Here is a 14,389-nt window from a genome sequence, read left to right as displayed (position 1 = left end):
ACTCTCCAGCCACTCTGACCCCAGATACTTGTGCATTTTTCAAAGCGAGTGATGTAATGGTCAGTTTGGATCAACAAAAAGAATGAAAAATTACTTGGTCAAAACATAAATAACTAGAAAAATGTATTGACACTTGAGGCATACCTCGTACACAGTCTCAAGCTGTGCCAGGGGAAGTTTAGGCTCAAGGTGAGGAGAAAGTTCTTCACAGAGAGAGTTGTTAGCCATTGGAATGTGCTGCCCAGGGAGGTGGTGGAGTCACCGTCCCTGGAGGTGTTCAAGAGGGGATTGGACGTGGCACTTGATGCCATGGTTTAGTAGTCATGAGGTGTTGGGTGACAGGTTGGACTTGATGATCTTTGAGGTCTCTTCCAACCTTATTAATTCTATGATTCTATGATACCTGTGACAATTAACAAATCTATTGGTCTCTAGGGATTAATAGGGCATGTAGCAGAAAATTAAGACAATCACACAAGAAACATCATCTGTGGACTAAAATGCATGGTCTTGCAGTGCATTCTTACCTTGAGTAAGTCTTATGTAACATGCTTGTTATGCTTAATGTCTGTGAACTGTTATAGAAAAAACCCAAACTATGCAACTTGCTAATTTTGAGCCCAAATTACTAGTAAGTAAAATTTAACTCTTCCGAGCTTGTAAACCGTCTTTTGCTGCTACAGATGGCTGTTGGGGATCCTTGGTTGTGCTGCTGGCACTTAGCTGCTATCCATGGCTTGATGCTCTTTACACACATGGAAGGTGACTGGAGACTCAGATAATTTTAGAATGAATCAAGTCTTCGTTTCACCTGAACACTGTCATTCAGATGCTTCTGGTTTTGGAGAATCCGTTCAAACTGTTGCATATAATTGCTGTGTTACCTCGTTTCTTTTGAAGAGGTTCTGGTTAAGCACACACTGATTTGCAAAAGAGGACTTTTTAATGACATCTTCTAGTCATGTTTTTGTATTTTTTCAGTCTATGGCATTTCAGAAAAAATTTAAGTGCAATCATTTGGTAAAGCTCAACTACATAATGGTAGCAAAGATGAGCAGAAAAAGGTTATTTTGTAGAGATCCCGGTTACCATGGGGTCTTAGCCTGGAGAGGAGGAGGCTCAGGGCAGACCTTATTGCTCTCTACAACTACCTGAAGGGAGGTTGTAGCCAGGTGGGGGTTGGTCTCTTCTCCCAGGCACCCAGCACCAGAACAAGAGGACACAGTCTCAAACTGCACCAGGGGAGGTTTAGGCTGGACTTTAGGAAGAAATTCTTCACAGAAAGAGAGATTGGCCATTGGAATGTGCTGCCCAGGGAGGTGATGGAGTCACCATCACTGGAAGTGTTTAAGAAGAGACTGGATGGGGCGCTTGGTGCCATGGTTTAGTTGATTAGATGGTGTTGGGTGATAGGTTGGACTCGATGATCTCAAAGTTCTTTTCCAACCTGGTTTATTCCTTATTCTGTATCTGCAGAATGCACTTAGTGTGGAAAGCATGGCTGATATCTAGTGCACATCCATACAGGAGCCATAACACTGAACACTTTTCCAAAACTTGTCTGTATTTTAGACAGGGCAGCAGCACACCGTCACCCATCTCCAGTATGTCGCTTGGCCAGATCATGGTGTTCCTGATGACTCCATGGACTTCTTGGAGTTTGTGACAAGTATGAGACCAAAGAGAGTAGAGAATGAGCCAGTCCTTGTTCACTGCAGGTACATATGTGTTAATTTAATTTTTTTTATTATAGATTTGCTTTAGCCTTAGGATGAACCTTTGCTTGATTCCTTGCATGACATAAAAATGTTAAGCTGTGCAGTACCAGCATTCGCTGTGGAAAGCAGAAGCCTGGTGTTGTATATAAACGATGGGTTTCTTTTCTTTCCCTTTCTCCTGCAACCTTTTGGTGAAATGGCTTAGTCATGTAATTATCACAGAGGTGATAATTTGCAATATAAGTTGCTCTCCATTTTTATCCTCTGCCACTGTTGTAACTTCATTTTGAGTGGCACCGCAAAGGGGTGGGGATTTTTTTCTGCTGTTCAAGTGCCTGTAAAAAGCAGGCAATTAGCTCCTGCCTTTTTTCAGTCAAAAATACTAAACCAGTACATTTAGATTTGTAAGGAGTCCTGACTGTTAAAAATCCATTTACTTTAAGTGATATTTTAGGGGGTTTTTAATTAAAAAAAATCAATAGTTGGCAGGAAATATTCCTGAGTCTGCTTTACCAATACGCTTCACACAGAGTTCTAATTTTACTAAGGTCTTAAGGCTATTGAGCATTCTAGTATTAAGCTTGTGATATGAATCTGGTGCCCTGCAAACACCCCGTGTAAAGCCTGCTTTTCTGCCCCGTCCCACAGCGCTGGCATCGGTCGCACCGGTGTGTTGGTCACTATGGAGACGGCCATGTGCTTAATCGAGAACAACCGACCTGTTTATCCTCTGGACATCGTGCGGAAGATGCGAGACCAGCGAGCTATGATGGTGCAAACATCAGTAAGTGATGGAGGGGAAGCCTCCTTTTCTGTATGTGTACTGCACTTGCCTCGTTTGAAAAAAGATCCGGGGTTTTATCTCTTTTAAAATGATCTAATTGTACAAGTCTTCAGTTCACAGCATCATTGGAGGTTAGGGGTTGGAAGGGGCCTTCAGAGATCATCAGGTCCAATGCCCCTGCCAGAGCAGGACCATAGAATCCAGTACAGATCACACAGGAACACATCCAGATGGGTCTGGAAAGTCTCCAGAGAAGGAGAGACTCCACCACCAATCTGGGCAGCCAGTTCCAGGGCTCTGTGAACCTCACAGTGAAGAAGTTCCTTCTCGTGTTGAAGTGGAACCTCCTGTGCTGTAGTTTCTACCCATTGCCCCTTGTCCTATCCCAGGGCACCAGTGAGCAGAGCCTGTCCCCTCCCTCTTGACACTCAGCCCTCAGATATTCATAGGCATTTATTAAATCCCCTCTCAGTCTTCTCTTCTCCAGACTAAACAGCCCCAGATGTCTCAGCCTCTCCTCACAGGGAGGCTAATCTCCTTACCAAGAAAGCAGCCCATAGCATTGCCTTTGCAGTTGCCATTATATTTCATGCTTCCTACATTTAGCATAACAGAGTGTGGTAGCAAAGGCTGCTTTGCTTGTGAGATGTGTATTTAAATGTTTTGTAAATATTTCTTACCTTTATTTCTATTTTATTTTATTTCTGTACATTGCAGGCAGACTTACACAAACCATGGCCCTTTGCCTAAATTCTCTGCAAGAAGCTAGAATGATTTTTTGCTTTTCATTCTAGCAGGGAACCTTATGAGAAGTTGTGACCGTTTGACGCTGTGCCTTTAAGGAAGGGGCACACTGGCTAAATGTTTATAAAATATTTTGGTAGTCTAAACGAATTTCATTGGCCAAGTATAGGGGGGAGGTGAGATTGGATCCAGGGGAGCTGGGAACTCTCTCTCAGTCTTCCTTCCTTCGCTGTCCCTTTCGGCTGGATCTGCTTCTGGGCTTCTTGCCAAGAGATAAGAACTAACTCCCTCCCTGTAACAGGCCTGTCCGCTTCTTCCCCTGTCCTACTAACCATCCTCGTCTCTTCTTCTACCTCTTTGGGGGAGAAGGGAGGTAGGGGGTGAAGGGGGCACAGGGGGAAGCCCCCTCTGTGGGGGGTCTGGTTTCTGGTTGAGTTCATTCGCTGTATATTCCTGTATATATTGTAAAATACCTGTATTTGTTGTGTTACATAGAATCTGTTTCCTTGTAAAATATACTCTCATTTCTCCGACTGGGTTTAGCCATGGTCTCTTTCTCAGTGGGGGAGGGAAAGCAGAGCCTTTCCTTTCAAACCACTACAGAAGTTATTAAACTTTTGTGGTATCATTTGAAAATGGGAAGTGTTTTTTCAATAGGATAGGATGGGATAGGATAGGATAGGATAGGATAGGATAGGATAGGATAGGATAGGATAGGATAGGATAGGATAGGATTAACCAGAGGCCACTTTAGGAGGACAAATTTAATGGGAACAATATTTGTATTTTGCTTAATCATGTCACTACTCCAATCTGGGAAAACAAAGAGCAGGAGGTAAATTCAGGAAAGGTTAACTGTTACCAATAACTAGAATATGGAAATAGAAGGTTATTTTAAGATCAAAGTTGAGCAAAGACAATTAGAGATCATGAGAGCAATTTTGTGTCAGCTTTGAACATGTTACAGACCAAGGATGAAGGCTTGGGAGGCTTTGCTTTCTTGGGTAGAGGCTGCATGACAGAGTATTCAGTATACATTATCTCAGAGAACTAAATGTTCAGTAAAAATGGAAGTAAAAGGGTTTAGATCTACGAAGTCAACAGTTAAGTTGGACATTTCTCTCTCTCATCTTCAAAAGAAAATGCCTTGATTTCCATTTGACCAAGGGAAGGAAGAATACAGCTTGAGAAGACAAGTTCTGTTTGCTAACAGGTTAATGACTGCAGGTTAATGACTGCATTATGATTTACTAGACTGGGGAGAACTCTTGCTTTATGAAAGGGTATGAAAGTAACAGGAATTATGGTTGCTTTTATAACATTACTGCTCTGTGAACACAGATTGTTCAAGCATATTGCTGGGACTGATGTTTGCTGCTGTGTAAGTGCAGTCTCTGGAAGTGCATTAAACTGTATGGTTGAGGAGGGAGTTGTCTGAATAGTCCCCTGCCTTGCTTCTCACAGCAAATGGAAGCTGAGGTTATGAGAAAGGATGTCATGAGATGAGAAATATGAATGCTGATTTTGGGAGTTGTACTTGTCTATGCCCCGTAGTTTCTAAAATGAACCAAGCAGTTCCAGGCTTAAAGTTTCTAGAGGTGGTAATTTTCATGAACCAGACATGAAAGCCTGAAGTAAACTTCAGCTTGCCAGGAGGCTGTATCCCTCCTGTTAAAATGCAAATCAGCAGGAATTGTCCTTGCACTCTGCAGTTTGATGTAACTGAAGAATATGGCTAGTAGCAAAAAATACACTGACAGTCAAACCCCAGGTGTAGAAAACTGATTATGTAAAATAGGATTCCTTACCTTGCTTCCTGTGTTCCACAGTTTTCTATCAGCACAGTCAGGAGAGGGATGATCTGTAGCAGCAATACTTTGAAACTAAGTTCATTTGTTATTTCCAAAGTATGCAGACACCCTTGTGAAAAGCCAGTAAGCAGAACCGTGCTTTAGATGAGACACAGAAGCAAGCACTCAGCTGTGAGAAACCAGAATACCAAAAACGCTGCATGATAGCATTTTGATATATTCTGAGTGCTCTATCACATTCTCGTGCCTGTATTCCAGCTAGCCCTGCTGCTGTTTGCTATTCAGCTTAGGGCTTCTGGGATAAGTCATTAGGCATTGTTCAGTTGTAATAGCCTTGCCTGAAGCTTGTTCAGCTGCCCTGTGGGAATTGTGTGTGCTCCAATTCTAAGATGATGCATGCACCCAGATGGATGTTGTGGGTTGGTATCAGACAGGGCCTACTCCTTAAGTACGAATAGACTCATCAGAGTTATTAACTGGTCAGTTTAGTGTCTGCAGTTAATCCCATGAAAGCTGTAGTTTCTCAAAAGGCCTGTAATTTGGTCACCATGAGCAAGAACACAAAAGTTGCAACCCAAGTAATAAAGCTACAACAAAAGTTGTGTAACTGAGTGGCCTTTCAGTTTTTTGGGGAAAAAAAATAAACTAAACCATTATGTTCCACTGAGGAGAAATTAGAGATGCTAAACAATACATAAAGCCATGCTTTAGGACTTACATAATAGAATTAGTTATCAGCTGAGAGAGCAGTAAGAATACATGCAACAGATAAGAGCAAAGAAAACAAGTAGTCTGAGTCAGAGGAAGCAGCTCTGAAGTGCTCATTCTTATTTGTTCAGCAGCTTGATCACACAAGTGAACAGAAGTATTGAACAGAGAACTGAGCATCACATTTGGCTTTTTCAGGCAGTAGAAACATGCAAGTGACAATAACAATGAAAAGTCAAGGTAATTAAGAAATAGGGACAAAGAGTGATACTGAAGGTGGGAGTAATTGACTGAAAGGTTGAAAGAAAAGGCAGGAAAAGAGATATGCTGAAAATTAATTTCCAGTTTCCCTTAAGACTTTCTGTACTTAAGAGAAAATGTACTTCGTGTTATGGACAAGGGTAGCATTCCTAACTGCAGTTTTCTAAATGCAACCTAAGGTCTTTCACAGTTCAAGTGGGTTTTTTTATAGCTGTCATTTCGGTTATTGGAGAGTGTTTCCAGGTGCTCCTAGAGAGTTGAGGAGAGCTGACATACAGGGGAGCAGGGAGAACAATTCAAAGATGTAAAAAGGGATTTAGAAAAAGTGAAGCTGCACTTCTATGAGTACATGGCACAGAGCTTTGGATAAAGCTCAAGCTGTGCCAGGGGAGGTTTAGGCTGGATGTTAGGAAGAAGTTCTTCATAGAAAGAGAGATTGGCCATTGGAATGTGCTGCCCAGGGAGGTGGTGGAGTCACCATCCCTGGAGGTGTTCAGGAAAAGACTGGATGGGGTGCTTGGTGCCATGGTTTAGTTGATTAGATGGTGTTGGGTGATAGGTTGGACTTAATGATATCAAACGTCTTTTCCAACCTGGTTAATTCAATCCTATCCTATCCTATCCTATCCTATCCTATCCTATCCTATCCTATCCTATCCTATCCTATCCTATCCCATCCCTTTGGTGTTAATTTGTGGGTTTTGACAACAGTGATAAGTGCTTTTGAAGAAGAGGAGAATTATGCTGTGAGCTTTGTAAGTTCTTTTACCCTTCCATCTTCTTGTGGTTCTGAGATTGTTAGTCATAAAAGTTCATTCAGCATACATGGATTTTTGTTCTGCACTAGTCCTATTGCTAATGTCTCCTTGTATCACTTTTCAAAACAGGCTCACAGGCTAACTGCTTTTAACAAATAAGTACATCACAAGATCATGAAAGAAATAGGCTTTGCAATAGTATAATTGAGAAAAGGAATACTAATCTAATTTCTGAAGACTTTGTATGAACTAAAGGAGCACGGAATGTTGGGTGACAGAAGAATTAACATGGCTGCTGCTCTTCAGAAATACTCATTCCAAAGCTCTTGATCCCATTCTGTTACAAAAGGAGGCATGTGGCCTGATCATAAATTGAAAAGAAAGTGAATCCACGTTCTGCAGTACTGTAGGTGGTTTAAGAAAACCAAAAGGGTTTTAGCAAGGCAGTTTTACCTATATATCCTATATGGTAACTTTAAACCTAGTTTTGGTAGCTTAAAACAGACCAAATAAAATGTAACTGCAGAACTGGCAAGGTTAGAATACTTCTAATAATTAGATGTCTTATAAAAAATAAAATAGATGAGATTATAAAGAATGTAAATAACTGGTTAAAGGTAGTCAAAAGACTCATACAAATTTCCTGTTTCCTATTCCTATGTGTTCTTCTAAATTTAGGGACCGTGTTTTCCTTGGTGTGTGATCTTTAATGCTTGTCCTTCAAAGAAGAGTAAATGTTACTTTTGTTTACTGTGAATGCAGCCAGGAGACTTGGATTTTCTCCTTCGTCCTTAGTGTCTCCTTTCCAGGAGAAAAGGGAGCAGTGTTAGTCCTATTCCATACTGCTGTATAATCAGGAGTTTGAGCTAATGGTCATCCTTAAACGTTTATTTGTTTGTTTCTTTGTTTTTCTTACGCAGAGTCAATACAAATTTGTTTGTGAAGCTATTCTTCGTGTTTACAAAGAAGAATTGGTTCGACCACTGGATTCCAGTTAGCACAACAGTGAAGGATGAATTTTCTCCCCTTATGAAGACTGCTCTTTAAATAAAGCAAGGGCTTGTTTCTGAAAGCACCTGAAATGGCCTAGAAGCCCATGAAAAGACAGATAAGCACATTTGAACTGTGGCACTTTAAATTTCTCGAGATTGTTATATTCTGTACAGTGTAACAGTCACATAAATGTATGAGAGCAGTTGTGTGTAATACGCTTTATTCACATAGACAACTATAAAGAGTCATGGAAACTTCTAACATATCTTTTACTGCCTTAAAACACCCTTCACTTTGGAAGTTACAGAGGTTCTTGTGTTTCCTTTGAAAGAGCAGAAAAGGAAACTCCTAGTACTGAAAGGATTCAGCTTCAGAAGGTATAGATGAAAGCTCATGGAAGGTGAATGTTTGTAACATTCTTATTCAGAAACCTACATTTCTCATGGAAATGTAACCTTGGCTTCTAAAAGTCTGATGAAGAGCTTTAAAGAGCTAATCCATAACTACTGTACTTTAAAAGCTGGAGAAAGTACATATTCATTTGCCATTTGTCTATTAGTATGTTTACCAGCTGCTCTAATAGGATTCTTAACAAAGTCACATCTGTTGTATGGGATGTGCAAAACAATGCTGCATTTAAGCATTTATGCAGTTTGTACAGTCTGCATACACCTTTTGTTGACCTATTGCAGTTACAACTTGCCCTTTTAACAGTGGCCTGCTTCTTACAGCTTTACTTACTGTACTCGTTCATTTTCTGCTGTCCTTTATATGTGTTTTTCACTGCTGTTCTACGCGTGGACTGAAAAGGTTTTAACTTAAAATGAGATTTGATTCTCCGTCACCTTCATTTCCATGTGTATTTATGAGTTTTCAGGTGTAAATGTGGGTTAATATTGCGCACAAGTACTACACTTTTGACTTACTGTATATGCAAAGTAGTGTAATCCAATACTGGAAGAAAAATTACTACTGAACCCATCAAGTATGTTGCTGCTAATTCAAGGTGTGAAGCTTAAAAGGGCACGGATATTGCCAGTGTTGACTTGCTGCTCTTCAGCAGAAATCACTCTTACCCAGTGAAATGCAACTCCCTTTTGCAAGAGTGTTGCAAATTTAGTCTATTTGTTGCTTTGTGGAAATGCAGATAAAGTCATATGAAGATTTACATGGAAAGAGAAAATGAATTTGTTTGTGGATGAATTACTTACCCTGAGGTACACTGGTCTCCATTTCATTTCAAATGGGAGAATTGGACTTTCTGAACTATTAATACAACCACATTTGTATGGTGATTTGTATAGTTCTTCAGTTTTGAATAGTGTTTAGGGGGGAAAAAAAAATAAGTAAAATCTAAGGGACTTTTTAAAACTCTGTTATTTAAAAGATCAGTCCTAAAGAGGAGAAAAAAATTTATGGACCATGTCAGCCAGATGTTTATAGCTGTACAAAGGATGAGATCATTTTCTGTATATATATATATACATGTGTGTATGTATGTGTGTGTATATATATATATATACACACAGACACACGTGTATTCAGATAGATTGTAGAATTATGTTTTTTATTATGAATATTATCAATTGTATCTGGAGTTTCATTGTGGAAACTGCCACATCTGTACAATACACATCTCTCACGTTACCAGAAGGTTATGTTCGTTCTCCAGGAGACAGCTGAACAGTGAATGTAGGGCGTGCTAAACTGCTGACTCTTGTCTTCTGTAGGTTTGGTCCTTGCTTCAAGAGTACATTATTAGTTGTAGGTGAAGAGGATGCCTACTCTGTATTTATTCATCAGAAAAGTTTTAACTGGAACACAGAAAGTAATTGGCAACGTGGAAAACTTCTTGGCTTTGTCAAGTTGAGGGGTTAATAGGTTTGTGCTCACTCATATGCTGCATTCCAGATTTCACTTCCTCTGAAGTTTTTGTAGCGTGCTGGATCTTTATCCTCTTGCTTAATTTGGCACAGTTTGGAAGGCAAGACTAACTTTAGCTCACTCTGAACTGCACTGGGTCACTCAACCTGTCTGTCACTCCATGTGCAAAATTAATACTGGACATGCCCATGTTGCTCAGGAAGCTTGTTTTGAAAAATGCACGTGGAACAGTGTTTTACAAGTGCAGAAGTAGTGAGCACTAAAGAATCTGTTGCCTACTGGGTGGTTAACAAAAGAATCCCTTTTGTTATGTGTATGTGCCTTTTGGTTCCATTTTCTTTCTCTTTTTTTTTTTACATTTTGTTGTGCCCAGGTCTCAAAGTTATCCCTTGCAGTTGGCAAGGAGGGAAAAAAAAGCAAGAAAATAAACAGTAAAAATATTTAGAGCATCTCTTGTGACATCTATTTCTTGCACGGAAGTACTTGATGGAATTTCTGGTTGATTTGTGTTCGAGGTTATAGCTGTGTTCCTACCACTATTTATGTTTCTTCATGTTGAATATATAGTTAGCAAAACACTGTAATTGTATTCCTTCTGTAAGGTCAGTCTCAAGACACACAATATAGGCTTGACTTACATTAGTACCTGTGTGTGTAAATGCTGATGGCCATATTGTGACAACAAATGCTGCTCTTGTTCTGGGAAACATAGATGGTTTCGGTAATATTATTTGTGGACTCTTACTTGGATTTTAATAACTGCTTTAAGATTGCTGGCCACTGGGACACTACTCAGAGCTATAGAAATAGTCATCTGTGTATGATTTGATTTTTTTTTTTTAAACTTTGGGGTTTTGGTAAAATGTTAGAAGAAAACATTAACTGCACAAGTACCTTGTACGCTGTGTCCATCTTTATTTCAGTCTTGCTGGGTTTTGCACATGTACCTGTAGAGTCCACAGAGGAGAATGAAGGGGGTTTTGTCTTCTCTCTCTGTTGTGGGGTGACTTTGCACTGAATGATGTATGCCTTAGATCTGATCTTGAAATGAAAGCATAATTATGAAAACGACTTCTTAATCCTGGCTTTTATTTCCACAAGACTTTGGAAATTAAAAGGAAACAGAGTTGATGATGATTATTATTCTCTTATTATTATGTTTATTTTTTGGGGGGTAGGGGGGTAGAAGTTAAAACTCTTACCGCTAAACATTTTGGCTGTCAAGCAATTGGCAAATAGCAGAAAGTGCTGTGAAGTCAAGATTCTGTACAATCTTCAACAGTTTCCCTGTCCTTGCATAATCATGACAATCAGTCTTCAAAATTTCTAGCATGGAAATGGATAAAGAGGGAGTAATAAGCCTTTGAAATCACTGTGAAATAAACTAGCATTTGTTCTTCAGAATTACACAGTTTTTTTACTAAGTGTCTTTATATTTGATATGGAAATAACTGAAATGCCTACTCAGAATGTCTTCAGAGATATCACAGGGGATACACTTCTGAGGCGAACGTGGGAGCAACAGATCTTCTCATGATTGGAAATAAGAAAAATGGTGCCATAAACTCTGGATGCCTTTTGTGTGAAAGGATGTATGAAATACGAATGATTAAAATGCAACCAAGCCTTGAATAGTGGTGATGCTTTAAAAAAACACCAAAAAACCCACCCCAAAACACACACACACACACACATGCAAAACCAACCCCAAACACCACAAAAAACAATGTAGTCGTGGGGTTTACTTTCAATAATCCTGTCTTGGGGTTTTTGGTACTAAGCTGTATGCAAACTGTACTTAAGAATTCAGCAATAGTTCTTTGTATACATTCAATTTTTTAACAGCTGTTTCTCTTTTCCTCCCCCCCCTTACATTTTTCTACTATGCAATAGTGTTGTTAAATTTGTATTTCAGAGAGACTGTCGTTCTGAACTATCTAATAAACTATACATTTGCTTCATTACAAGCATAATATGCTACTGGTTTACAACAAATATTTCTTCCCTGTAGATAGTGCTCTTCTGTGTCAGATTCAATGCATTAGTGTCCCACTGGTTGGAAATGCTGAAAACAGATACACACGGTTCATACTCAGTCAATTAAGATTTAACCATAGTTATTTCACTGATAGTGGCTTTATTGTTATATACTGAAATGCAGCATATAAGTGCAAGTTTATTTTACATGCTGACATAAAGCCTTCTTGAGAAGGAACACGCTCAGAGGAATGTTTGTATTTCAGTGGGTAATCTGCAATTAGTCTCCTTGGTTAAAAGCATTTTATTAATTTAAACTGTACAGTAAGTAAAGTTGTGTCATGGAATACTTTGTTCAGAGGCAGTTGAAAGCCAGGTGAATGATTAATTCATTATATAAAGCATAATGTTTTGATTAATGGATTCTGTTGCATTTAAGTTCTGACACTGATAGCGTTAAGCCACCTCAGCTGTCTGTTTTAACAATAGCATTATGTTAATGGTTTAAATATATTTAATGCAATATGATTTAATTTTAGTGTACTTCAGCATATTTAATGTACCAGTTGTTCAGCAGCTGTACAAGCTTCAAACAGTAGTGTTCAGAACCACAGAAATTTGTTGTATTAAAAATAAGTAAGTTTCAAAGCATGGCAAGGAAGGAGCACTGCATGACATTGTTAGAGTTACCCTTTTCTCAGCTCTAAGAACCCTGTGACAGCAGTGGGTCTGGCTTGACCACTGATATAAAGAACATGTTGAGGACCAGGAGTATCATGGGAAAAGCAAATTGTGTGGGCCAGTGACACTGTCTAGTTTTGGCTGCAGTTAGGAAACTAATATCTATTTTTAGACCAATTCATCCTAAGAGATAACTTTGGGAATTGAGACTAGAATGTGCCTTTATTGACTCTTCTAATGTTGGTGCACACTATTTGGATAGGTGACTTGGAGAAGAGTCTTAGCTTGTGTGGTGTTTTGAACTGTGCTCAGATTTTTGAAACTCAAATGAAATTCTTGTTTAGCATATTAAAGCATGGATTGTAGTAGACATTAGTGACGCAGTTCAGTTTACTGTTAGTTGCTAAGCTTCTGTTTGATTTCATGATGGCTTTTCCTGAGCTGTCATTAGTTTACCTTGTTAAAACACTGAGGTTTCCCAGAACTGTAAAACTGGCTTTGTGATAAACAGGACAAGTAATGTAGTAATGCTTGGGACAAGATGTTACTTATACCTGCTGAAGATGAGATGTGATGTTCGGAGCGGCCTGAACTGAGCTGCTGTCTGAGGAATTTAAACAGTGCTGTTGGCAGTGGTAAAAATTATACAGATATTTTGGAAAAGCATGTAGGAAGTGTTTTGTTGAGAGCAGATAAGATCTGGGCTTTATTCAAGAAAAGGATGAAAATGGTTTTAACAGACAAGGTATGGGTAGGAAATGCAAGGGTTTATTCACTTAGTGGAACACTTCTGTGTCTTGAATGCATGATTTCTCTTGGAGCAATTTCCTTAATAAAGAGCCCTACTGTTAATGGGATTTAATTTTTTGTCAAAATTACATAGAAAATAATTTTAAGCTGCACTTCTTTTCCTTGTTTACTGCTTTGTGCTTGTGAGTAACATTAAGCAAAACCACAATCATTCCTTTCTAACATTGTTTTGGGCCGTTTACCTTTGGTGTCTCTTTCTGAGATGTAAATGGAACCTAAACGTGGCTGAGTAGCTAAGGAGATTGCCATGCAGGTTAAGAAGAAACAGATGTTTTTCTGGATCTATTCATTCCATTACATGATCTCAAAGGTCTTTTCCAACCTAGTTAATGCTCTCCTCTCCTCTCCTCTCCTCTCCTCTCCTCTCCTCTCCTCTCCTCTCCTCTCCTCTCCTCTCCTCTCCTCTCCTCTCCTCTCCTCTCCTCTCCTCTCCTCTCCTCGAGTCTCCTCTCCTCGAGTCTCCTCTCCTCGAGTCTCCTCTCCTCTCCTCAAGTCTCCTCGAGTCTCCTCTCCTCGAATCTCCTCTCCTCTCCTCGAGTCTCCTCTCCTCGAGTCCCCTCTCCTCTCCTCGAGTCTCCTCTCCTATCTCAAGCTGCACATGGGGAGGTTTAGGCTGGATGTTAGGAAGTTCTTCATAGAAAGAGTGGCCGTTGGAATGGACTACCCAGGGAGGTGGTGGAGTCGCCATTACTGGAGGTGTTTAGGAAGAGACTGGATGGGGTGCTTGGTGCTATGGTTTAGTTGATTAGATAGTGTTGGATGATAGGTTGGACTCAATGATCTCAAAGGTCTCTTCCAACCTGGTTAATTCTGTCCTGTCCTGTCCTATCCTATCCTATCCAATCCTATCCTATTCTATTTCTATTTTATTCTATTCTATTCTATTCTATTCTAAAGTCAGTTACCAACTGAAACCATTCCAGCATCATATTTCTATCAGCCTGCTGCAGAATACCTGTTTTGTAAGTAGGAAGTCTTTGGAGCCTGCTTTCCCAAGCATGAAATCTTGTGCTGAGCTAGAATTTAGGCTTTTTAAAAATGTAAATGAATAAATAAAATCTGATTGTTCAGGTAAGGAAGGACTGGTTGCCAAAATCTACAAAACACTCTTATACCTTTTACAAGGAAGAAAAATAGCTTTTCTTTAAAGAAAATAAGACAAGCCACCACAAGTCAGTATCTTCTGTGCTGTGGCTGCATCTCATGCTCTGATGTAGTCATAAACCAAACCACTTCTCAACCAGCAAGCAGTATGGCTGC

The 14,389-nt window shown here is 39.6% G+C and overlaps 1 protein-coding gene across 1 annotated transcript in view; it reads left to right on the top strand.

Annotated features, from left to right (window-relative positions):
• The window catches only part of PTPN3 (protein tyrosine phosphatase non-receptor type 3), an 89,490-nt gene extending 81,074 nt beyond the window's left edge, over nt 1–8,416 (top strand). Inside the window, exons 24-26 of the mRNA XM_054164260.1 lie at nt 1,573–1,718; nt 2,367–2,502; nt 7,705–8,416. Coding sequence (XP_054020235.1) covers nt 1,573–1,718; nt 2,367–2,502; nt 7,705–7,782 — 360 coding nt within the window. The 3' untranslated portion in view covers nt 7,783–8,416. The remainder of the gene's footprint in view (nt 1–1,572; nt 1,719–2,366; nt 2,503–7,704) is intronic.
• The last annotated feature ends 5,973 nt before the right edge of the window (nt 8,417–14,389 follow it).

This window comes from Dryobates pubescens, chromosome 9 (assembly GCF_014839835.1).
Source record: "Dryobates pubescens isolate bDryPub1 chromosome 9, bDryPub1.pri, whole genome shotgun sequence".
NCBI lineage: Eukaryota > Metazoa > Chordata > Aves > Piciformes > Picidae > Dryobates > Dryobates pubescens.
The sequence above is the reverse complement of the archived record's forward strand: the minus strand, read 5'-3'. Positions and strand labels throughout refer to the sequence as shown.